Raw genomic sequence first — 20,122 nt, forward strand, 5'->3', positions numbered from 1 at the left:
GGGCCGTGGAGGCAGTGGGTGGCCCTGCAGGTGGGCGGAGCGCGGAGCAGGGGTGGAGCAGGCAGAGCAGGGGCGGAGTGGGCAGGAGCGGAGTGGGCAGCGGCAGAGTTGGGTTTTGGGTACTCGATCTCTAAAAGGTTTGCCATCACTGAACTATTCTATAGGTATTTTATCGTAGACCACTAATTTATGAAAAAAAATTAACCAGTGGAATAGCTAAGGGTCTTAGTCTTTGTACAGAAGCGGGCAATTTTCTCTAAATGAATTCTGTAGACAGATAATCTTGCCTTGTCAGTGAGAGGGGTGGCATATAAATTTAATACAGGCAGTCCTCGACTTACGACCATAATTGAGCCCAAATTTCATGTTGCTAAGCAAGACATTTGTTCAGTGAATGTTGCCCCATTTTCTTTCTTTCCACAGTTGTTAAGTGAATCATTGCAGTTGTTAAATTAGTAGCATGGTTGCTAGATGAATCTGGTTTTCCCACTAACTTTGCTTGTCAGAAGGTCGGAAAAGGAGATCACATGATCCCAGGACACTGCAACCGTCGTAAATGTGAATCAGCTGCCAACTGTCTGAATTTTGATCATGGGACCATGAAGATTGCTGCAATAGTTTAAGTGTGAAAAACGGTCATAAGTCACTTTTTTCAGTGGTGTAACTTTGAACCGTCACTAAATGAACTGTTATAAAGCGAAGACTACCTGTAAATAAATAAATAAATAAAATTAAAAAAAAAATCCTGCAGAGATTTTGAGTACAGCTGTCGGTGCAGAATTGGCTCTACATAGGAAAAGATTCTGGGGTTTAAAATGGCTGGAAATCACTTTTTTTTTTTAAATCCGGAAGTCTTTTCTTCTCATTGTACTTTTGGGTTGATTGATTTGAATATTAAGTGATGAGGAAAGGGGGGATCAGGCCGTGCTTAGGGCCATTTCTCTCCATCCAACCTGCAGAAAAAGGGGAAAAAAAGTCTCATCAGAGAGATATTTGGAAAAAAAAACTTTGTAAATCAGAGTGTTGACTTTCACTTATTATCTTATTTTCACAAAGATAAATTCTGTAGCAGCTTTTCATTTCCAATTATATTAAGACAAGTCTAATTACAAACCAAAACCCGCTGAGTGGGAAAGCATTAGTTTAAAAGCCATCATTTCAGTATTAAATTTGTTAAGCATTTAATTATCAGAGATTTCACAACCAATTTTGCTGATTAGCTGTCCTGCCATTCAAGCGGATTATTGCCCAATTCATGAAGTCTGAGTTTCTCAAGTCCATTTACCTTAAAAGGAAAATTGCACTGCTGGGTAGAATGATATTCTCTATGTATTATTAAATACTTCACAATAATCAAGTTTAATGTTTTAATTCTTATTCCTGACCATTTATAATGTTTTTCATGGTTTAGTATTGTGTTTTTATTATGATGTCAGCTGCCCAGAGTTTCCTGGTAGTGAGATGGATGGCCTATAAATTTAATAAATAAATAAAACTAGCAGAAAGATGTTGGTGCTTTGCAGATATCACTTCTGATAAAACATTCCATTATTTAATAATAATAATAATAATTAGTCAATTGCAAAAGGCGGCCTTACTAGGAACTGCTTCCATCCTGCGACGATATCTGTAATACCATCAAACATCCATATCTGCCTATCCCAGGTCCTGGGTAAGGATTCGATAGGTAGACAAAATGCCAAATCCAGTCTGAACATCTGGCTGACTGTGCGATGATCAATAATAATAATAGTAAAGTTGGAAGGGACCTTGGAGGTCATCTAGTCCAACCCCCTGCTCAGGCAGGAAACCCTATACCATTTCGGACAAATGGCTGTCCAGTCTCTTCTTAACAACTTCCAGTGTTGGAGCATTTACTGCTTCTGGAGGCAGGTTGTTCCACTGATTAATTGTTCTCACTGTCAGGAAGTTTCTCCTTAGTTCTAGGTATTATTTATGCGAATGTGTGTACTTTAGCCTATTCCTATACTTAGTCATTCTATTGAAGCCTCCAAGCTATGATGCCCTGAAATCACAAAATTTTAATTTATAGAGCCATGGTGGTGCCATTATTAGAATGCAGAATTGCAGGCTAAATCTGCCAATTGCCAGCAGTTCGATCCTAACCGGCTCAAAGTTGACTCAGCCTTCCATCCTTCCGAGGTCAGTAAAATGAGAACCCAGATTGTTGGGGGCAATATGCTGACTCAGTAAACCCCTTAGAGAGGGCTGGAAAGCACTGTGAAGCGGTATATAAGTCTTAAGTGCTATTGCTATTTGTGGAGAAGGGGTTTAATCCATCTAAAGCAGGAGCTGAATTCTAAGTTTACTTGTCTATTACTGATCTGTGTCTTCTGAATCAGTATGGCAGAGTACTAAATAAGGCTACCAAATCTGTGTTGCAAAATTGTGAATGACTGGAAGATGATAGCAAAGAGTCAGAAGGAACTCAATTCTCTGCATCATTTAGCAGCAGTCATTGCAATCTTTGTAGCACATTATGGTAGTCCTAAATCTTGCCTAGTTGCTGATTTTCAGTAAATAGTCATGAAAATTTCAATGACTATAGATTAAATTATAGGAACTAAATAATAAACAAAAACTGAGATGAAAGGAGAAATTAAAAAATAGATTAGATTCCTTCCTGAATCATAATCAGAAAGTTAATCAGTAAAATAGAACTTAATTTTCTTTTCTTTTTTTTTTTTAAAAAAGCAAGCTTATTACAGGGTTAACTTAAGAACGTATCTCGTTTCACCTCCCCTTTCTCCCCCCAAAAGGGATATTTCACAGTTGGAATTTTTTCCTGACTAAATGAACCTTGATCCAGCAACCATATTGCAATAATTAATTTATTTGTACTCAGAGTTAAATTTATTTACTGAGAGGTTTTTAAAGAAAAATGTTCACCAACATGGAATAAAATTAATTTTGATTAAAATAAGACATTAAAAACAGTTATGACTAGAAAGTTATCAAAATAATAAATATAGTTTTAGGATGTAGAACAGCTATGATTTGGTATTATAAAATATATTACATTGATTATGGACAGTTTTATAAGTTTGCATATTGATTTTCAATTTGTTCTCAATGGGATTTTAATTTTGTGAGCCTCTCAGAGTTGCTTAGATCAGTGATTCTTAACCTTTTTGAACGAATCGCCCCCTTGAGCCAATGAGGAAGTTGTCATCGCCCCTCTCCCCGAGCATAACCTCTCAATCACAACATAGGAAATAATTCTTCAATTTATGCAAACCCTTTTTTTGTTTTCTTTAAAATTGTCATCAGGACATATGATGCAAATAATTTATTTCCAGTCTTTTTCCCATATCTCAACTGTGTGAAAAATTTTGGTGCCATCCGTCACTTTATTCCCGAACTTCGTGATACATGTATTTCATTATTATCTTATTTATTCAAGACACTTAAATGTAATGACCACTGAAAACAAAACACTGGGAGCCGCAAAACTCTTTTGACATCTAAAATGAAGATAACACTGCATACATCCTTTTTTACCTTTATTATATATATATATCTTCAGTGTTATCTTCATTTTAGATGTCAAAGGGGTCTCTCTCTCTCTCTCTCTCTCTCTCCCTCCCTCCCTCTCTCTCTTTCTGCTCTTGATCTGCCAGTCCTCTTCCTCCACTCAGTGTGTGTGTGTTTGTATGTGTGTGTGTGTGTGTGTGTGTGAGAGAGAGAGAGAGAGAGGCACTTGCGCTTCCTCTCTTTCCTCTCTCTTTCTCTCTCTCTTTTCTCTTTCCCTTCTCCCTCTCTCTTTCTCTCTTTCCTCTCCCTCCCTCCCCCCTTCTTTCTCCAGGTAAGGAGAGAGAGAGAGAGAGAGAGAGAGAGAGAGAGAGAGAGAGAGAGAGAGAGAGAGAGAGAGAGAGAGAGGGAAGCACAAGTGCCTCTCTCTTTCTCTGTCTCTCTCTGCAAATGGCGGAGGAGGCTCGGAGCTGCAGGGGAAGGCTCAAAAGTGTCCCCAAAACATGGGTAAATTTTGTTCAGAACAAATATGGGATTAGAAAGTATTATTTAGCTTTTGAATAACTTATTGTATAAAGTTGTTATGGTTAGATTTGTTGATTTTATTGTAATGGAGTTAAAGGGGTTTTAAAATTTTTAGGATTTATGTATAATTGATTGATCTTTATTTAATTTTTTATGTTCTTTTTTTGTTGTTTTTAGCTCTGTACTCAGCTCTGGGAAGGGGGGGAGGGCTAATGGGAGGGGGGAGGGAGAGAGGTGGGGAGGGATTTTATTGTAAAATGTTTATAAAAAATTTTAATAAAAAAAGTGTCCCCAAAACATTGTGCTCCATCGCCCCCATATCACCCCCTTTTCGTTCCTTTGCCCCCCGCGTCACCCCTTTTCGTTCCATCACCCCCCTGAAAAATAAAATCACCCCCTGGGGGGCAATATCGTCCAGGTTAAGAACCACTGGCTTAGATGATATGGGTGGCTTTATGAATTGAATAAATAATAACACAATCTTCCATGGGTGCTCTCTTGTCATGAGGGAGAGGCTTGGGATGCTCTGATGAGGTTCAGAGCTATGGTGCTGGTAGCGTGTCTACCAGAAGGGTCACAGGATTTAGCAGAAAAATCAGAATAAGTGCATTCATCAACCTATTTATTATGTTAAGAAAACAGAAAAAGAATCCTATACTGGATTGATCATTGCCTGATCAATAAGGACCATATGAGGTAGTAGAATTCCTAGGCATCTGTCAACAAATGGATAATGGGATTCAGGAGCTATGTCAGGGCAACCAGGATTACTGGAAGAACAAAAAAACTATAGACAAGACACAAATATACAAATATGGCTTACTACCTGAATAAAAAGATTAAGGTTAGGGTTAGGGTTAGGATTAGGGAACTGAAGGCTTGATTTTGGCTGCACAAGAGCAAGCTATTAAAACTAATGCCAGAATCAAAACCAGAATTGAAAAATCATCAAATGATTCAAAGTGCAGATTATGCAAAGAAGCAGAAGAAGCAGTAAATCATACACTTAGCTCTTGCAAGAAAATCACACAAACTGATTATAAACAATGATGTAACGCAGTCACCAAAATGATTCCCTGGAACACGTAAAAATTTGGGGCCAATAATAAAAAAATAGTGGAAACATAGAGTTGAAAAAGTAATCAAAATTGAACTGGTTAAAATATTGTGCTATTTCCAAGCACAAACTGATAAAAGTCTTGGCTTGAAATACGCCAGATATAACTGTGATTGAAAAGAAAACACTGTGATTAATTGATGTGGCAATATCAGCGGACAGCAGGGATCTCCTTATTTGACAAGCTGATCATTCTCACTCCCTAATTTATAAAAAGCCTCAGTTTTAGTCAAAGGAAACTTTATTGTACCAGATATGCCAATAGGAGAGAATATTTGTAGCTCAGGGTTGAAGTGCGGGGTCCTTGCTGCTCTCGTAGTATCAGGTATAATTGCAGAGCAGATAAATTGCATAATTTATGAAACTGGGAAGTGCTGGACAGTTCTAAAATTTGATTTATTATGCAGTTCACTTATACCCATAAAGTGCACTACAACAACATTTGGACAGGAAGCCAGCTGTGCCAAAACACTTGGTGTCAACCTTTCTAGCATTGGAAAACAAAAAAAACAAGGCTCACCTTCTCACCTCTTTATCCCCAGTCCTCCGCTGTTCCTGCACTCTGTTTATTTGGCATTTGCCTACAGAGTGGCTGTGTAGAGAATACAAAAGCTTACCAGTATCATTTTAACATGATGGAGTCCTAGAAGAAAACTACCGTAATTTTATGGAATTAGGGCGAATTAAAATAAGAGATCAAATCCACTATTTTGCATTTTAAAAGCCTGGGGCAATAGAAAGATCTTCCATTGCTGTCTGTATGTATACAGATCTGGTGCTATGGGAGCCTTTCTAAATACAACCACTAAATAATCTTTTTCCAGGTAGATTCTATCTTTTAAAGAGAAAGTTAATTCAGCTGTGAAGATTACTTAAATTGATCATTTACAGAACTTTTACAATGACATTAATTTTAGGGGAATTTCTCCTAATGTCCATATTTTTTCATAAGTCCAACATTCCCTTTCTCAATAACTTGCATCCTAACTTCAATCCTATAAAAATGCTTTCTCTCCTTGTGCAATTCATTCTACTGTCTTCCTGCTCTCTTTAAGTATATAAGCATTTCCCTTGGATCCAACTTTCATATGCTTGCCTTTGGTCTTATTCTACAGTTCATGTGAACAAGGCTTAAGTGGATAGCTTCCTTGTCTCCTTCAGCATGGTCTGTCTTTAGTGTCTGTCACTTGCAAAAGAAGTAATGTATCAAAATATGGTGAAATATTAATTATTCCAAGGTTGACACATTCAAGCTAAGTTTATCTGGTAGATTTTTCCAGTCTATCCTACAAGGAATGCAATAAGATTAAGCTTGCCTGCATGTTGCTCAGTCAGGTCAACCAAAAGTGAAAATGACATAATCAAATGGCTTAGTTTCTCTTCTAAACTGTTTTGTGTCCTACTTTTTCTCACCTGTTACAGGTAGGAATAGGATCAGCAGAACACTAGGCATTAAGGAGAGGAGTTGAAACTATAGGCCTGCCTAAATGCCATTGGGAAGAATTCCCTCATCCCCATGCTAATCAAAGTAAAGAATGAGTAAAAACAAAATGCATGTTGTCAATTACATATTGTGTGTCTGACTTTGTCAGTTATTTTATGGCAACAGATAGGCCAAACTTTGTTTAGGGAAATGGGCACTTAGTTCCTTCTAAAAAGGCTATTCAGCTATGAAACTGGATGACTGGATAATCTCTGGATTGTAATCCAAAGTAAGAGAAAAAGTGAGATAGTTGTTGGATACCTACTCCCAACTATCAGGCTATAAACATAAAATATTTTAAATTTTGTAATTGCCCTTGGTCCTAAATATATCTGTCTCACCAACAGGAAGGGTGTTCTTCAAATGGTCTTCTTGTTAGTAAGATAGGCATATATTCCTATCCATCATAATAGATTCTCCATGCTCCTCCTGGAGATTCCTTGGAACTGTATCTTTGCCTCTTGCATCTTCTCAACAAAGCATACTATTTCATATAAAGTGGAGGCTGAAGATACATTGCAACTCTTGTATATTGTTACTGGATCCCAAGCTAAAGATACTCAAGGTGACAATGTATATGAAAAATTGGAAAAGAGTATGGCAGAGGTAGTATTGCTTGCATGGAGTCTCTGGACCAATTAAAGGATATCAGGAGTCTTGGCCTTGCATGTTTACCTCTGTGGACAGTATGTTTTGCTGCAGTAGTTTCTGCCTGCAAAACCTGTTTCAAAGAAGCACTCTGATGGGTAAAGATGCTTTGCTTACTTTCATAAAGCAATGGCTGTGCATGGAAATAACAGCAAAGTATCCTGCAAGATCAACAGTGGGGACATCTATAGATTGTGGTGCATAGGACCACAAAGCTTAAGACAAAAGTTGGCAACTTCATGTACACTGGGCATCATTGTCAGCCACTTGAGTAACCAAAATCTTGTGAAAGAGTCAAGTCTCATGAAATCTTGGTGATTTAAGTCATTGCACGAGGTGGAGCCACCAGAAATTAGGAACAAAAGGAGTGACAAATATAGACAGAAAAGTTGCATAGGAAAGCAGAAAAGCAATCAAAATCACTCAGTTTAGAGATCTTTTTTTATGGTTTCTAATTGCTGCAGTGATTAGAACAAAAGGCTCAAAAGAAAATATAAACTTCCAAACATTGTCTGTAGTATGCAATGTACAAAAACACACATACACTTACACAAGACAGAGACACACACATATGACAGTAAACAAAACTGCATAATATATAGAAAAATCCCATTCTAAGAAGGTGATATAATCCAGGCGAGATGTCTAAGGTCCCATCTGGCCTGAGTATTTGAGGAAAGACACGTTGCTGAATTGGAGAGATGACAGATCCCTAAAAATCGGACAGAAGGGCAACTGTGCTTGATAGCAAGACAAAGAGAAAAGTCATGGTAGTTGATGACTCACTGCTACAAGGTAGTGAAGCAAACAAATGTGAATCAGCCCTCTCAGTTTAGGAAGTGTGCTGTCTGCCAGCAGAAATTTTAATGCTATGAGGACAATTTCCAAGATCTATCACGTCCACTGACAATTATTTCTTACTGCTGATGTATGTAGGGATGCTATAAAGAACAGCCATAACAATATCACTACCAACTCTGAAATTCCCAGATGGAAGCTCGAAGTGCTTCCATCCAGTTCACTGAAGAGGAAAGAATACCACAACCAGCCACTGTCTGTGTAAGTGATGGTGACAGAGAGATTTATTTCTGAGACTACTACCTCAGATAAGCTGAGTTTCACCTCACAAATAATGACAAAAATGCATCTGACCCAAGTAGAATGAGGTAAATTAGAAGGTGGTAGAAACAAACTTCTTAATAAAGACCTGAGTAAGAATCATAAAATGAAGATGTTAATGAAATCTAACTGCTTCTGAAAATCAGGAAAAAAATGCCCATTTAGGTTTATAGCCCTCATTATCTATACATTAATGCTCACAATATGGGAAATAAGCAAGATGTGCTTGATCAATGCAGGCAGAAGGGCTTCCATGACTGAAATGTAGAATTCTGCCATTCTCAAAAGCATCAGAAAAAAATGGCATGGGAGGAGTTGCACCAAATAGTTTCTTTCCTGCTCAGAAGTTGAAATGAACGACTGGGCAATGTTACAAATGGCAGAATAAATAAAAGCAGTATGCACTCCTATCAACTATCACACTTCCAAGGAAGGAGATGTAGATTATGGATCTTTCAAAGAGGCAAGAAGTTATATTGGGGGGGGGGGGTGAAGTTATTTCAATTTTCCTGAGATCTGTTAGAAGAGGAACTCTATCAAAGATAATCTTAAGGAATCCCTCAGTTTTCAAAAAAGAAAGAAGCCACTATGTTGAAAGAAAAGCTTATTAAAGATCTGCAAAGGATAAATGCTGGAAATGGATAGTGAGATGAGTCACAAAGGAAGAAAACAGACAGCTATTCCTGAACTGTAGAATTGATGAAGGAACGCAGACACTCAGAATGAACTGAGTGAAGGACGCGGAGAATAGCAAAAAGGACTTCCTTAGATATATATGTAGTCCTCGACTTACAACCATTCATTTAGTGACTGTTCAAAGTTACAACAGCATTGAAAAATGTGACTTATGACCGTTTCTCACATTTATGACCATTGCACCATCCCCATGATCATGTGATCAAAGTTCAGATGCATGACAATTGATTCATATTTATGACAGTTGCACTATCCCAGGATCATGGAATCACCTTTTGCAACCTTCTGACAAGCAAAGTCAATGGAGAAACCAGATTTACTTAACAACCAGGTTGCTAATTTAACAACTGCAATGATTTACTTAACATCTGTGGCAAGAAAGGTTGTGAAAATGGGCCAAACTCACTTAGCAACTATCTTGCTTAGCAACAGAAATTTGGGGCTCAATTGTGGTCGTAAGTCGAGGACTACCTGTACTCCAAATAAAAGAGATATTGGCAGATCAGCTGCTAAATGAAGAAAGCAAAATGTTGACAGGCAACATAGGGTAGAGCTCCTGAAGTACTTTTGTTGTTTCCTCCAACAAAAAACCAGCATGTTATTTAAGGAACTAGTGAAGCATAGGATGACTAAGATTGAACCTGGAGATTTATAGAAATGCAATCAGGGACTATTTACTTAGAAGGAATTTATGTCTCTAGGCGCAGATTAATTGCATCCTAAGGCAGGGGTCTCCAACCCCCGGTCCATGGACCGGCGCCGGTCCGCGGCATGCCAGAAACTGGTCGATGCAAACAAGTGAAGCTCCATCCACGGAATGCAGCCACATGCAAAACTATGCACTCTCCGGTCCACGAAAAAACATCTCTCCACGGAACCGGTCCCTGATTCCCAAAAGATTAGGGGACCTCTGTCCTAAGGGACCGAAGGAATTAGAAGGCAGTACTGTTTAGCTGAACTCTTACCTGTTGTGTTTGAGAAAACTTTGAGAACAGATGAAGTGACAGATGACTGGAGGTGAGCAAGTATTATCTCTGGCTAGCTTTCCCTCTCAATAATTTGCTAAAACAATGAAGATATCCATATAATTACAAATGAGGGACTTGTGTGCAAAACTTGAAAAAGTAAACAATGGGATGTTTTAGCTGTGAGCTGTTGAAGAAACTGAATTTAGCCTGGTTCACACTAAAAGCTGGAAAATATGCTTTATATGAGCGCTAGGTACATACTATTTACAGCTCATTATCCTCGCCAACTAACCTAGCTATTGTTTCTTAATACTTCCCCCCACACCTCAGCTTAGGCACTGCATTCTTTTGTGCTGATGTTCATTTTAATTTCCACAGAAAAATTAAAATGAGTAAATGTGGAGCAAGTTGTGAAAAGCAAGAAAGATTAAATAAGCAATAATACAAATGCTGAAAAACAGAACTGCAGTCACAAACCAGAGGATTTTCAATGTTCTTGAATAACAGGAATCATTTTACACATTACGTACAAGAGATGTAACCCTATATGTGCACTTGTGTGATCAAGCACACATACATTTCACCTATTGTGAGATGAAGCTTTTAGAACTTGTGGCAAAAAATATAAAATCTTCCCTTCATGTGCCATTGCAAAAATTATAATCACAGGGGCCGTTGCTCTGATTGGGTTGGATAATGTCAAGCGCCAGAGAAATCAGGTGATTCAGCAAGCTCAAATGTATTGTAAGCTTAAATTCTCTACAAGAATCTGACAAAAGAGTCTATCAAGGGAAATGAGTGGGAGATTAAGAGGCCTTCAAGGGGAGGCAGACTTAGATCTCTTGTGGGCACGTAGGGACTCATGACTTATGACACATTTGACCTCTCCCTCGGGCTCATCCTGGTCATCTCCAAAAGATAGGGTTTCACAATAAAGAATTTTTTTTCTTAAATCCCCCAATCCTCCTAGGACTGCTTTGGAGGGCTGCAGGGCCCTGTAAAATAGTGTATGGGACTTAAGAGATAAGGAAATAAATATACAAAATATACCAGATTGCTTTTTCATCCAATGGGATGCTTTTACTAATTTATTTTTTCTCTCTATTAGCAGAAAGAATCCTTCAATTTGTGATTAGGCAATTCTAAATTTGGTGCATTATACTACATAATAGATGGACTGGCTCCAAGACAGAATGTAGTAGTCTGATTAAACACAATTGAACAGAAAATAATTGGTTTTACATTGAGTGACTTAGGGAAACTATTCCTTGCATTATGAATAAAAGATATTGTAACTGTCTTTTATATTCCAAAATAAGACCTTGAAAACCAGTTTAAATTTCAACTCTCATTATTTTATTACTGTTTTGGCTACATTCTCTACAATTTCAGCAGCATTTTGAAGAGACAGTTAATGTATCCTTATGTACAACAAAAACAAAATGGCTTGCAACATCAGAAACAAGAGCCACATTTTAACTGTACAATATTAAATGAAAAACCTGTGGTAATACAGCCTCCCTTTCTGCAACATGGACAAAGTGACATACAAGTATTCAGCATTATGAATATGACAAGAGGAATCTTGTATGGGAGAGAGATACTGCATTCGGAAAAAGAAAAAAATCTTACCATACAAGGCAGTTAGAAAATGTTTCACATTTTAAAATATCTGTACAAGCCACAAGAGACATCTCTTTAGAGGAACATCTTCCCACCTTGTAGACAGTACTTCCAGAAACCGAGAATAACCATAAACAACTTCTACATCTAGTATCCACGTGCTCCAGGTCAGGAAACTGACTTGAACTGTACTGTATAGTTCCAACACAGATCGGTTTGACATGCCTTGATTGTTAATGAATTATCTACTTTCAGTCTCTCTAGGACCTTCAGCTGACTTGCACCTTAAGGAGGTTGTTTTGATTTTTTTTGTTTTGTTTTTGTTTTTTGCAAAAGCAAAAGCAACATTTAGCAGCAATTAAAAGCGCCTTCAATGAGACTTAAAAAAAATACAATATCCAATTAGAAAAAGCCATACTTTTAAACATTTGTACAGAAATAAGTTGCTGAATTTTTTTAAACTGAAAATATGACATCTGTACAATACATTTACAATAAAATTAGAAGGGAATTTGTCATTATCCTGCATAGAAACATTAAACACGACCAATTTGCTTTTGGTTACATACATGGCCTTGTAAATCCTCCACAAAAAGCCTGGATAGCAGACATCAGCTGAAAACTCTGCTAAATATCAAAATGCCACTTAAATAGTTGAGCTAGTTTCAAACTAGATTTTGCTCCCTCACTGGAACTGTTATTTTTATCCCTTTGAAAATACAGTCATTCAATCAACAAACACATTTTTAAAAACTTCGCACCAGCCCTACCCCCATCCCACCCCGATATTAAATCCCTTCTATCCACTGAAATTAAGAAACAAAGCTGTGTCACTCAACTTGACTTTGGTTTTTGAAATGTTGACTTCTTGGGAAGAAAGATTCTTTTATTTAGCTTTTTCTTTATCTTGTCCAGGCACTGAGTTGTTGTTCTGTGCTCCATTTTCTTCTTTATTGAAATAATGAAAACTACCCCTCTTTATAAGAACTCTCCAGTATCAACCAAAAGGTTTTTTTTTTAAAGTAAAAAGATTATTTACAGTATTCCCTCCCTAGAAGTCCAAACACACATTTTCTTCAGTCTTAATAACACAGTACATCTGGTTGGGAGGCAGCGGGCAATGCTGTCCTTCCAGGTTTTCAAAGTGAACATCTAAAATAAAGGTACCCTTCTCAGATCATGATCCAGTCTCCTCAGAGAAACAACTTTTCTTTGAAGGGCCACAGTATAAAGACACCATTGTTAAACTTGTCCTGCCGTAAACAAGGCTAACAGGATGCTTTCAAATGAAAGTCCACTGCAGCTAAATATCATGAAGGTGTCAAGCAAACCATCTTGGTGAAGAAGCTTCAGTAAGGAATAATGCTTGATATAGGTGGTGTGGGAGAGGCTGCCAGTCCAGTCATATGCAAGTTTCCTGAAGAGTTTGATCTTCTCATGTGTGGAAGTAGGTAAGCATCGTTAGCCAGCTGATGGACATCAAATCGATCCTCCTTACGGTATGCCAAGCAACGCCTGATAAAGGCCTAGAAGGTAAAAAAACAGACAGTATGGTGTGGAATTAAATGCAGTTTGCTGATGGAATGTCAACCAACAGCACATATTCTTCCTTTTTCTTCCATCTCCCAAATGTGTCCTAGAGATTGAGCAACCTCAATTTGAAGAGCATGTAGGTGAAAATCCCACTGTTCTAATGGAAATCCATTCACATAAACGATGAAGTAGCAAAATATAAAATTTGAAATCTCTGATTCAAATTTCACTTTACATTGAATTTTGCAGATGTTTTCAATAAGCCATGCTTGGCTAGATTTGTTCAGGACCTCCTAACAAATTCAGAACCTGTGTTTCATTTATAGTTAAGTATAATATGTTAAGTAATCAGAGATGCTAATTATAAGTAACATTTTCTAAGTATTACTAAGAAAATGCAAGCAGGCCATAAATGAATTGCTCAACAATGTTGTATTAGGTATTCTTAACAGCCACATTATAATAGTGGGAGTAACATTGTTCTAAAATCTATTGAATTTAATTTAAGATTAAATCATTGTAAAGGGATGAAAAATCAAAATCAGTTACTGACGTACATAATAATATATATTGCCAATTAATTTTTTAAAACGTTTAATTCTGTGCCATTTCTCCCTGATTTTTCCTTTTAAATGTATAATCTTGTTATTGGAGACAGAAATTACTTATTTCTTCCAATCATCATTTGCATAATAATCTTCGATAAAACTATAGAAAGCAAACTCAGAATTAGTGTGCATCTAATGATCCCTCCATTTACATAAATCCCTTTGATTCAGGAGAGGCATCAATGTACCAGGGAGAAAAAAGTGAATATGCTGATTCACTTTCCTTTCTGGAACCTCACTTTCTTCCTGTGATACTAAAGAGATTTCCCAATCCCTGGAAACAAATATGGAGAGGCAAAAGAGAAGATGAATGGATGAAAATAACGTTTATTTAGATACTGGGCTACTTGATGCCAAAACAACTCTTTTCTTCCTGTTCTGCTAATAAACGTCCCTGTTTTCTAGCTGAGGAGCCATGGTGAGTTAGACATCCCTGCAAGCATCCCTATGAGAAAGGAGAGCACTATGGCCAAGCTTGCCAACCAGACAGCAAGTTCTAACCAACCAAATTCCCTCTGGAGGAGGAGATATTAGGAGATTGCCCAGTTATAGTCTGGATAACTGCTCCTCACAAACAGATCACAGAAATTGAGTTTCTTGTGGTCAATCACAAGTTTAGTGGCTTAGGAGACAAGAGATTAACATTGTGTTCAAAACTACTGTGTAGTCTTTATGGACATATAACCAGCAAAAGTCTCACCTTCTTAAACACTTCTGGGCACAATTAATGTGACTCGGGCAAGTCACTCTCTTTAAGCCCAATTAAGCTCACAGAGTTGTTGTGGGGAAAATAGGAGGAAGAAGGTGTGTTGGATATGTCTACCTTGAGTTATTTGTAAAAATAATGCAGGGGGAATACAAAGCAATAAACAAGCAAACTTAAGAGGGATCTTTGGAAAGACAGGAAAGAACAAAGGCACTTGGGAAGTCACCTTTTTGTAATTAAGATAAAATAAAAACAACTTAAAATATTTTGACTTAAAAGATAAAAAATTAACAAAACTGTCAATAGTTTGGATGCTTTTTAAAAAGTAGTGGAAAAAGGATTTACCGGGATTGAAAAAGAATACGAAAGAAGTTAAGAAGATTGAGAAATCTGTAGGACAACTGGCTGAAAAATGTAAAACAAATTAATGACAACACAGAAGTTTTGGAAAGTCAGACAGAAGTTATAACTAGAGAGGTGGAGAAAGATTTAGACAACTTGGCACAACTGGAAGTGAGAGAAAAAGACTTTTGTTTTAAAATTTAGAGCAGATCTGGGTATTCTATGGCCCATAGGCCACCTCTGACTTTGGATGTTTCTATGAGACCCGCAATAATTCATGGGGAAGACATCAAAGAAAAAATGATTACATTTCCAACTTTTTAGACTGGGATGAAGATGACACAGAAGCAGAGATTGATAAGGTTTACAGGATCAATATATGATTTGCAAAATGAAGCAGTGTTCTAAGGTATGTACATGTTATCATGAAGAAGAGATCATGTTTTGCAGCAGCACTGTAATACTCAACTGAAGATTGATGATGATAACATAGATATATTTAAGGAAATTCCAATTAGAATACTATGTAAAAAAAAAAAGAATTTGGGAGGAAGTTTTTGGTGTGATTTATAGTGAACCACATCTTCAAAGGAGTGGAGATGGCATTGTGGCAGAAATCAACACCCAGAAAGTCAACATTGAACAATCAACTCTCTCTGAATAAAGAAGAGATTGTGAGATAACCCACTTGTTATCTCACAGCTGCTCCTCATAGGTAATCAGTGGGAAGAAATTTTTTTGCATTTTGCTTGTTGAGTTAGCTGAGCAGCTGGGAGGCATGAGATACATGTGATAGAAAAAAGAGAATCATGATGTAATCTTAGGCAGGTTTGGTTAGAATTGCACTATAGCTGCCAAAAGGAAGATTGGAAGCCATTTATCTATATTTTCTTCTCATGTTTTCTGTTGTTTTTCTCCCATCTCCTTTTTTTTCATAGTTCTTTTTTCCATGATCATATTTACTATACTTGTAACTATATTTTGCTTTCTTTGAATGTGTTTATTATCAATGTAAATTTTTTCAATAAAAACTATGTTTTTTTTAAAAGTCTCTGCATTCCATCAGCACTGTTTTTATTAGATGCAAATCTCCTGTAGTGATTGACTTAAGAACTGCATTTTTTTCTTGGTTCAAAAATCCTATTTCTTCTAAAACCTGAAAAGTTTGATTCATTAAGAGGTTCTGTATCATGCTGTCTTTTATATGTATTAATATTATCTTCAGAATTTCTCAGCTCCAAAAATCTATCCAATCAGTACAATTATTCAGCGATTTGCATATATAAAAAACAGTTTGCTTTACTGAGATGGGATAATGTGTGGGGTAAACACAACTCCAAATATCAGCCTGTTTTTACTTTAGATTATGATTGTTCTGGACTAGTAACTTTCCAAATTTAGCATTCACTATACTTTTTGTGTTCTTAGATGTGGAAAGTTATTGATGATAGAGTATTAACAATTTTGTCAAGAGCAAAGCAATTATAGAATGAAAGAATGGATCAGGTTAGATAATAAGTTACAGTAAAAAGGATGACACAGTTGGAAAGAAGTAGCACTATACAATATAAAAATATTTAATCCAAGCCCAGAAGCACCAGGCAAGCCCAGTCTTGCTAAGCTCACAGAACTTGTTTAACTTGGATGGGACTACAAACAAATATAGTGTCCTTGGACATATTCTTCTGTGGAAAGTAGAGAGAAAATGCAATATTCTCCCTTCATGTGAAAAGGATAAAGAGGCTATCAACATGGAAAATTAAGCTACGTATGGCGGAATTCTATGAATAAGTTTCCACTTGACTCCATACAAGGACTAATGGTTAAACAAACTATTTCTGTTTAGTCAGAAATTATGGCTAAACCAACCAGAAATTGTGTCCGAATGCCATGGCTGATTTTTTTTTTTAACATAAACTCCATTAAAACATGCCATTTTATTAGGTTAGCTTGGAGGAAATAGATAAAACTTGTTCTGAACTATTTACGTAAGCACATCAATGAGCTAAAACAAAGATTTAGGTTGGATAATCCCTTCTTTCCATTTCAGGACATTTGCAATTTCTTTTAAATCAGAGATGTTTGAAATAGTCAATGATTAAATTTTAAATTAAAAATTTAAATTTAATTAAACTAAGATTTATAATGCACTGCTTGAAGCTGGCTTGCTGGGAAAGTAGTAGTGTTCATTTTAACCACATGCTTGATTTAACATTACATAATGCCTAGTTCACAAAATAGCAAATATAATTTTAAAACAAATGACAGTGATACTGTACTTTAGGATTTAGGACAATATAACTGTACTTTAGAATTTTTTTCTACAATTGAAGATTACAGAACAAAACAAATTGGCTTATCCAGTTAAAATTTCTGCAATTACTGATATTGAAAGTATTTTTAACGTCACTCATCTTAACATTTAGTTACACTTATTTTCTATTCAACAAGATCAATGTTCAGGATTCCACAGAATCATTTTCAGTATCTGATAGTTTTTTCCAACATCTGATAACAGATTTACATAAATTGGGGAAACACAGAAAGTTTGAAAAAAAATGCATTTGCTTTTAAATGTATGAATTCCCATTTGAAATTAAAAAACAATTCTTACAAAAATTTAAATACATTTTGTTTGTAGTTAGCTTCAAATGTTTTGTCTGACTTTGTGTCAGAATATATTACACTCTATCAAAATTGATAGTTGAACTCTTTTACCTTGGCTTCATTGCTCGCAACAGGCTTTACTGGGAACTGTACTTCAGTGGCTTTTAATATTGTGTTTTCTTGAAGTATATCTTGTTGTGATTGGTTATGACCAAATGGCTGGAAAGAGGTTAAAAAAAATTTCAGAGTTCATTATACCAAGCATACATATATTTGTTTGAAAAAGAAAACTTATTTTTTAAAATCTAAAATTATGCTACATTAAAATATTTTAAAGTATTTCAGAACAATGGGAAATGAAATTATGTGTAAGTTGAATGGAGAGCCCTTTTGGTGTAGTAGTTAAAGCATCAGGCTAGAAACTGGGATACTATGAATTCTAATCCCACCTTAGGCACAAAGCCAGCTGGGTGACCCTTGGGCCAGTCAACTTTCTCAGCTCTAGGAAGCAGGCAATAAAAAAATTATTTCAAAAAATCTTGCCAGAGATTTGACCAGGAAGTCCCCGAGATTTGGACACAATTGAACAGAAGAAAAAAAAATTATTTGCCTGCACATATTCTTGATTAATGGAATTATGCTAGTCAAACTTTTCTGTATGGAAAATTGCAGCTATTGTGCACGCTTACCTTTCGGCCATATAGACACTGGAAAAAGATTACTCCAACTGACCACACATCCACCTTGTTAGAAATTTTGGGTGGTTCTTTTCCTACAACAAAGCACTCTGGAGGCAAATACCTGAACGAAAACAAGAAAGGAAAAGATTCATTCAGGGTAAACAGGCATGCTGTCCACTAGAAGATTGATATGTTTAAAAACCTAGTCAAAAATGGTTAAGCACAAACATAAAAATACCATGTATGTTGTAAATGCAATTCATAAGAACCCTAAGTTATTTAGTTAGTTAGTTTATATTAAAAGTTTATTAAAAGCTTTCAGGACCCAATATTGTTGATCTAAGAGTTTATTTTAATTATTATGAGTAGAAATATTATTTCAGTCAGAGTATAGAAAAACAAAATCACAGTCATAAGTATATAAAAATGCGAAATCATTGCCTCATAAGCTTGTCATACTAGTAAGAAAACATTAAAAACACTCAAAATTTGCATCTTAGGATCAGTTATATCTTTCTTCTCTGACTTGTGAACTACACTACTACATAAAATTTTTCTACTTTTATCCATATCTCAATGTCCAAGCTATAAAGTAAAATGAAGCAAGCAATTCTTCAGTCTCATCCAAATAAGTTATGATATGTGGCAATTAGTATGGTGAACTAATACTACACTATTTGTTGCAAGGCTAATAGTACAGAACTTTGGAGCACATGGTTTACTGTGCTCTACCGCTCCAGATCCTCAAGGGTAGACTCTCTAATTGAATGGAAATTTCCTGTTTTCTGTACAGCATTGCAGAGGGTCAGGCATTTCATCTTACTAATGAGTGTGCTCTTCTATGTGTAGGAGTTGTTAAGACATAAACACACTAAGTTGGTTTATGGGAGCAATTTATTTCTTCGAAAGCAACTCAGAAGCAAAGAGGTCTATTTGGTGCTCTGAATTCCTGACTCAAAAGAAGAGTCATCCCGATTAAAAACCATATGAATGAGCTTAATGGTGGCATCATGAAAGAAAGCCAGTGTTAAGGAACCAAATTCATATGGCTAGACTTAACTATTCTCAAGCTATTCTCCAAAGCACTTGGAGGCAGGACAAGACGCAATGGATGGAAACTAACCAAGGAGAGAAGCAACCTAGAACTAAGGAGAAACTTCCTGACAGTTAGAACAATTAACCAGTGGAACAACCTGCTTCCAGAAGCGGTGAATACTCCAACACTGGAAGTTTTTAAGAAGAGACTGGACAGCCATTTGTCTGTAATGGTATAGGGTTTCCTGCCTGAGCGGGGGGGGGGGGGTTCGACTAGTTGACCTTCCAATTATTATTATTGTTGTTGTTGTTGATGTTGTTGTTATTATTGTTACTGTTATTGTTATTACTTTAACAAACATAAGCATACAGTCCAAATCCTCAGCTCTATCTTCACTAGTCTGGACTTAAGACAGCATTTGATATGCATCTGGAGTCTTGAAAGTAGTTCTTACAATTCAGATTGGACCAATAGGGAAGTTAGAATATAACTCACACTGGGCTCCACAGAGAACTAAGCAAGGTTGCAGGAATGTATGTGCCACCTCTAGTTGAAAAGATATTCAGTACTATGGCATTGATGCACTGTACATTTTGACTCACATATTTGGTATGTTTGTTTCAGACTCTAGAATGAAGGAAACCTACTTTGAAGGTCTGGACCTGTACAATATCTACCTCATTTATAAACCAGTGATGGTGATAACATTTAGGTCTCTATATAATGAGTGCTACTGATTTTGAGTTATTAATCTTCATCTTAATATCTGTACTCCATTGTGTAAAACCATTTAACTCTCTCCTCCAAGTAATTTCTGTTCTATAACAAATGATACGATTGCAGCATATTTAACAGCAGAACAAAAATCCCATCGTTTTCATTTTTCTAGAGTACAAAGACAAAAATGCATCTGTTTTACACTTCTCAGTGTAGGAGGAC

At 36.4% G+C, this 20,122-nt stretch overlaps 1 protein-coding gene across 1 annotated transcript in view; it reads right to left on the reverse strand.

Moving 5' to 3' along the window:
* Positions 1-11,381: 11,381 nt before the first annotated feature.
* Positions 11,382-20,122, reverse strand: part of TLK1 (tousled like kinase 1) — an 87,534-nt gene continuing 78,793 nt past the window's right edge. The window contains exons 19-21 of the mRNA XM_039361766.1: positions 18,157-18,268; positions 17,579-17,686; positions 11,382-13,197 (exon numbers count right to left, since the gene is read on the reverse strand). Coding sequence (XP_039217700.1) covers positions 13,021-13,197; positions 17,579-17,686; positions 18,157-18,268 — 397 coding nt within the window. The 3' untranslated portion in view covers positions 11,382-13,020. The remainder of the gene's footprint in view (positions 13,198-17,578; positions 17,687-18,156; positions 18,269-20,122) is intronic.

Source organism: Crotalus tigris, unplaced genomic scaffold (genome assembly GCF_016545835.1).
Source record: "Crotalus tigris isolate CLP2741 ecotype Arizona unplaced genomic scaffold, ASM1654583v1 scf7180000019363.1367679, whole genome shotgun sequence".
NCBI classification, from domain to species: domain Eukaryota; kingdom Metazoa; phylum Chordata; class Lepidosauria; order Squamata; family Viperidae; genus Crotalus; species Crotalus tigris.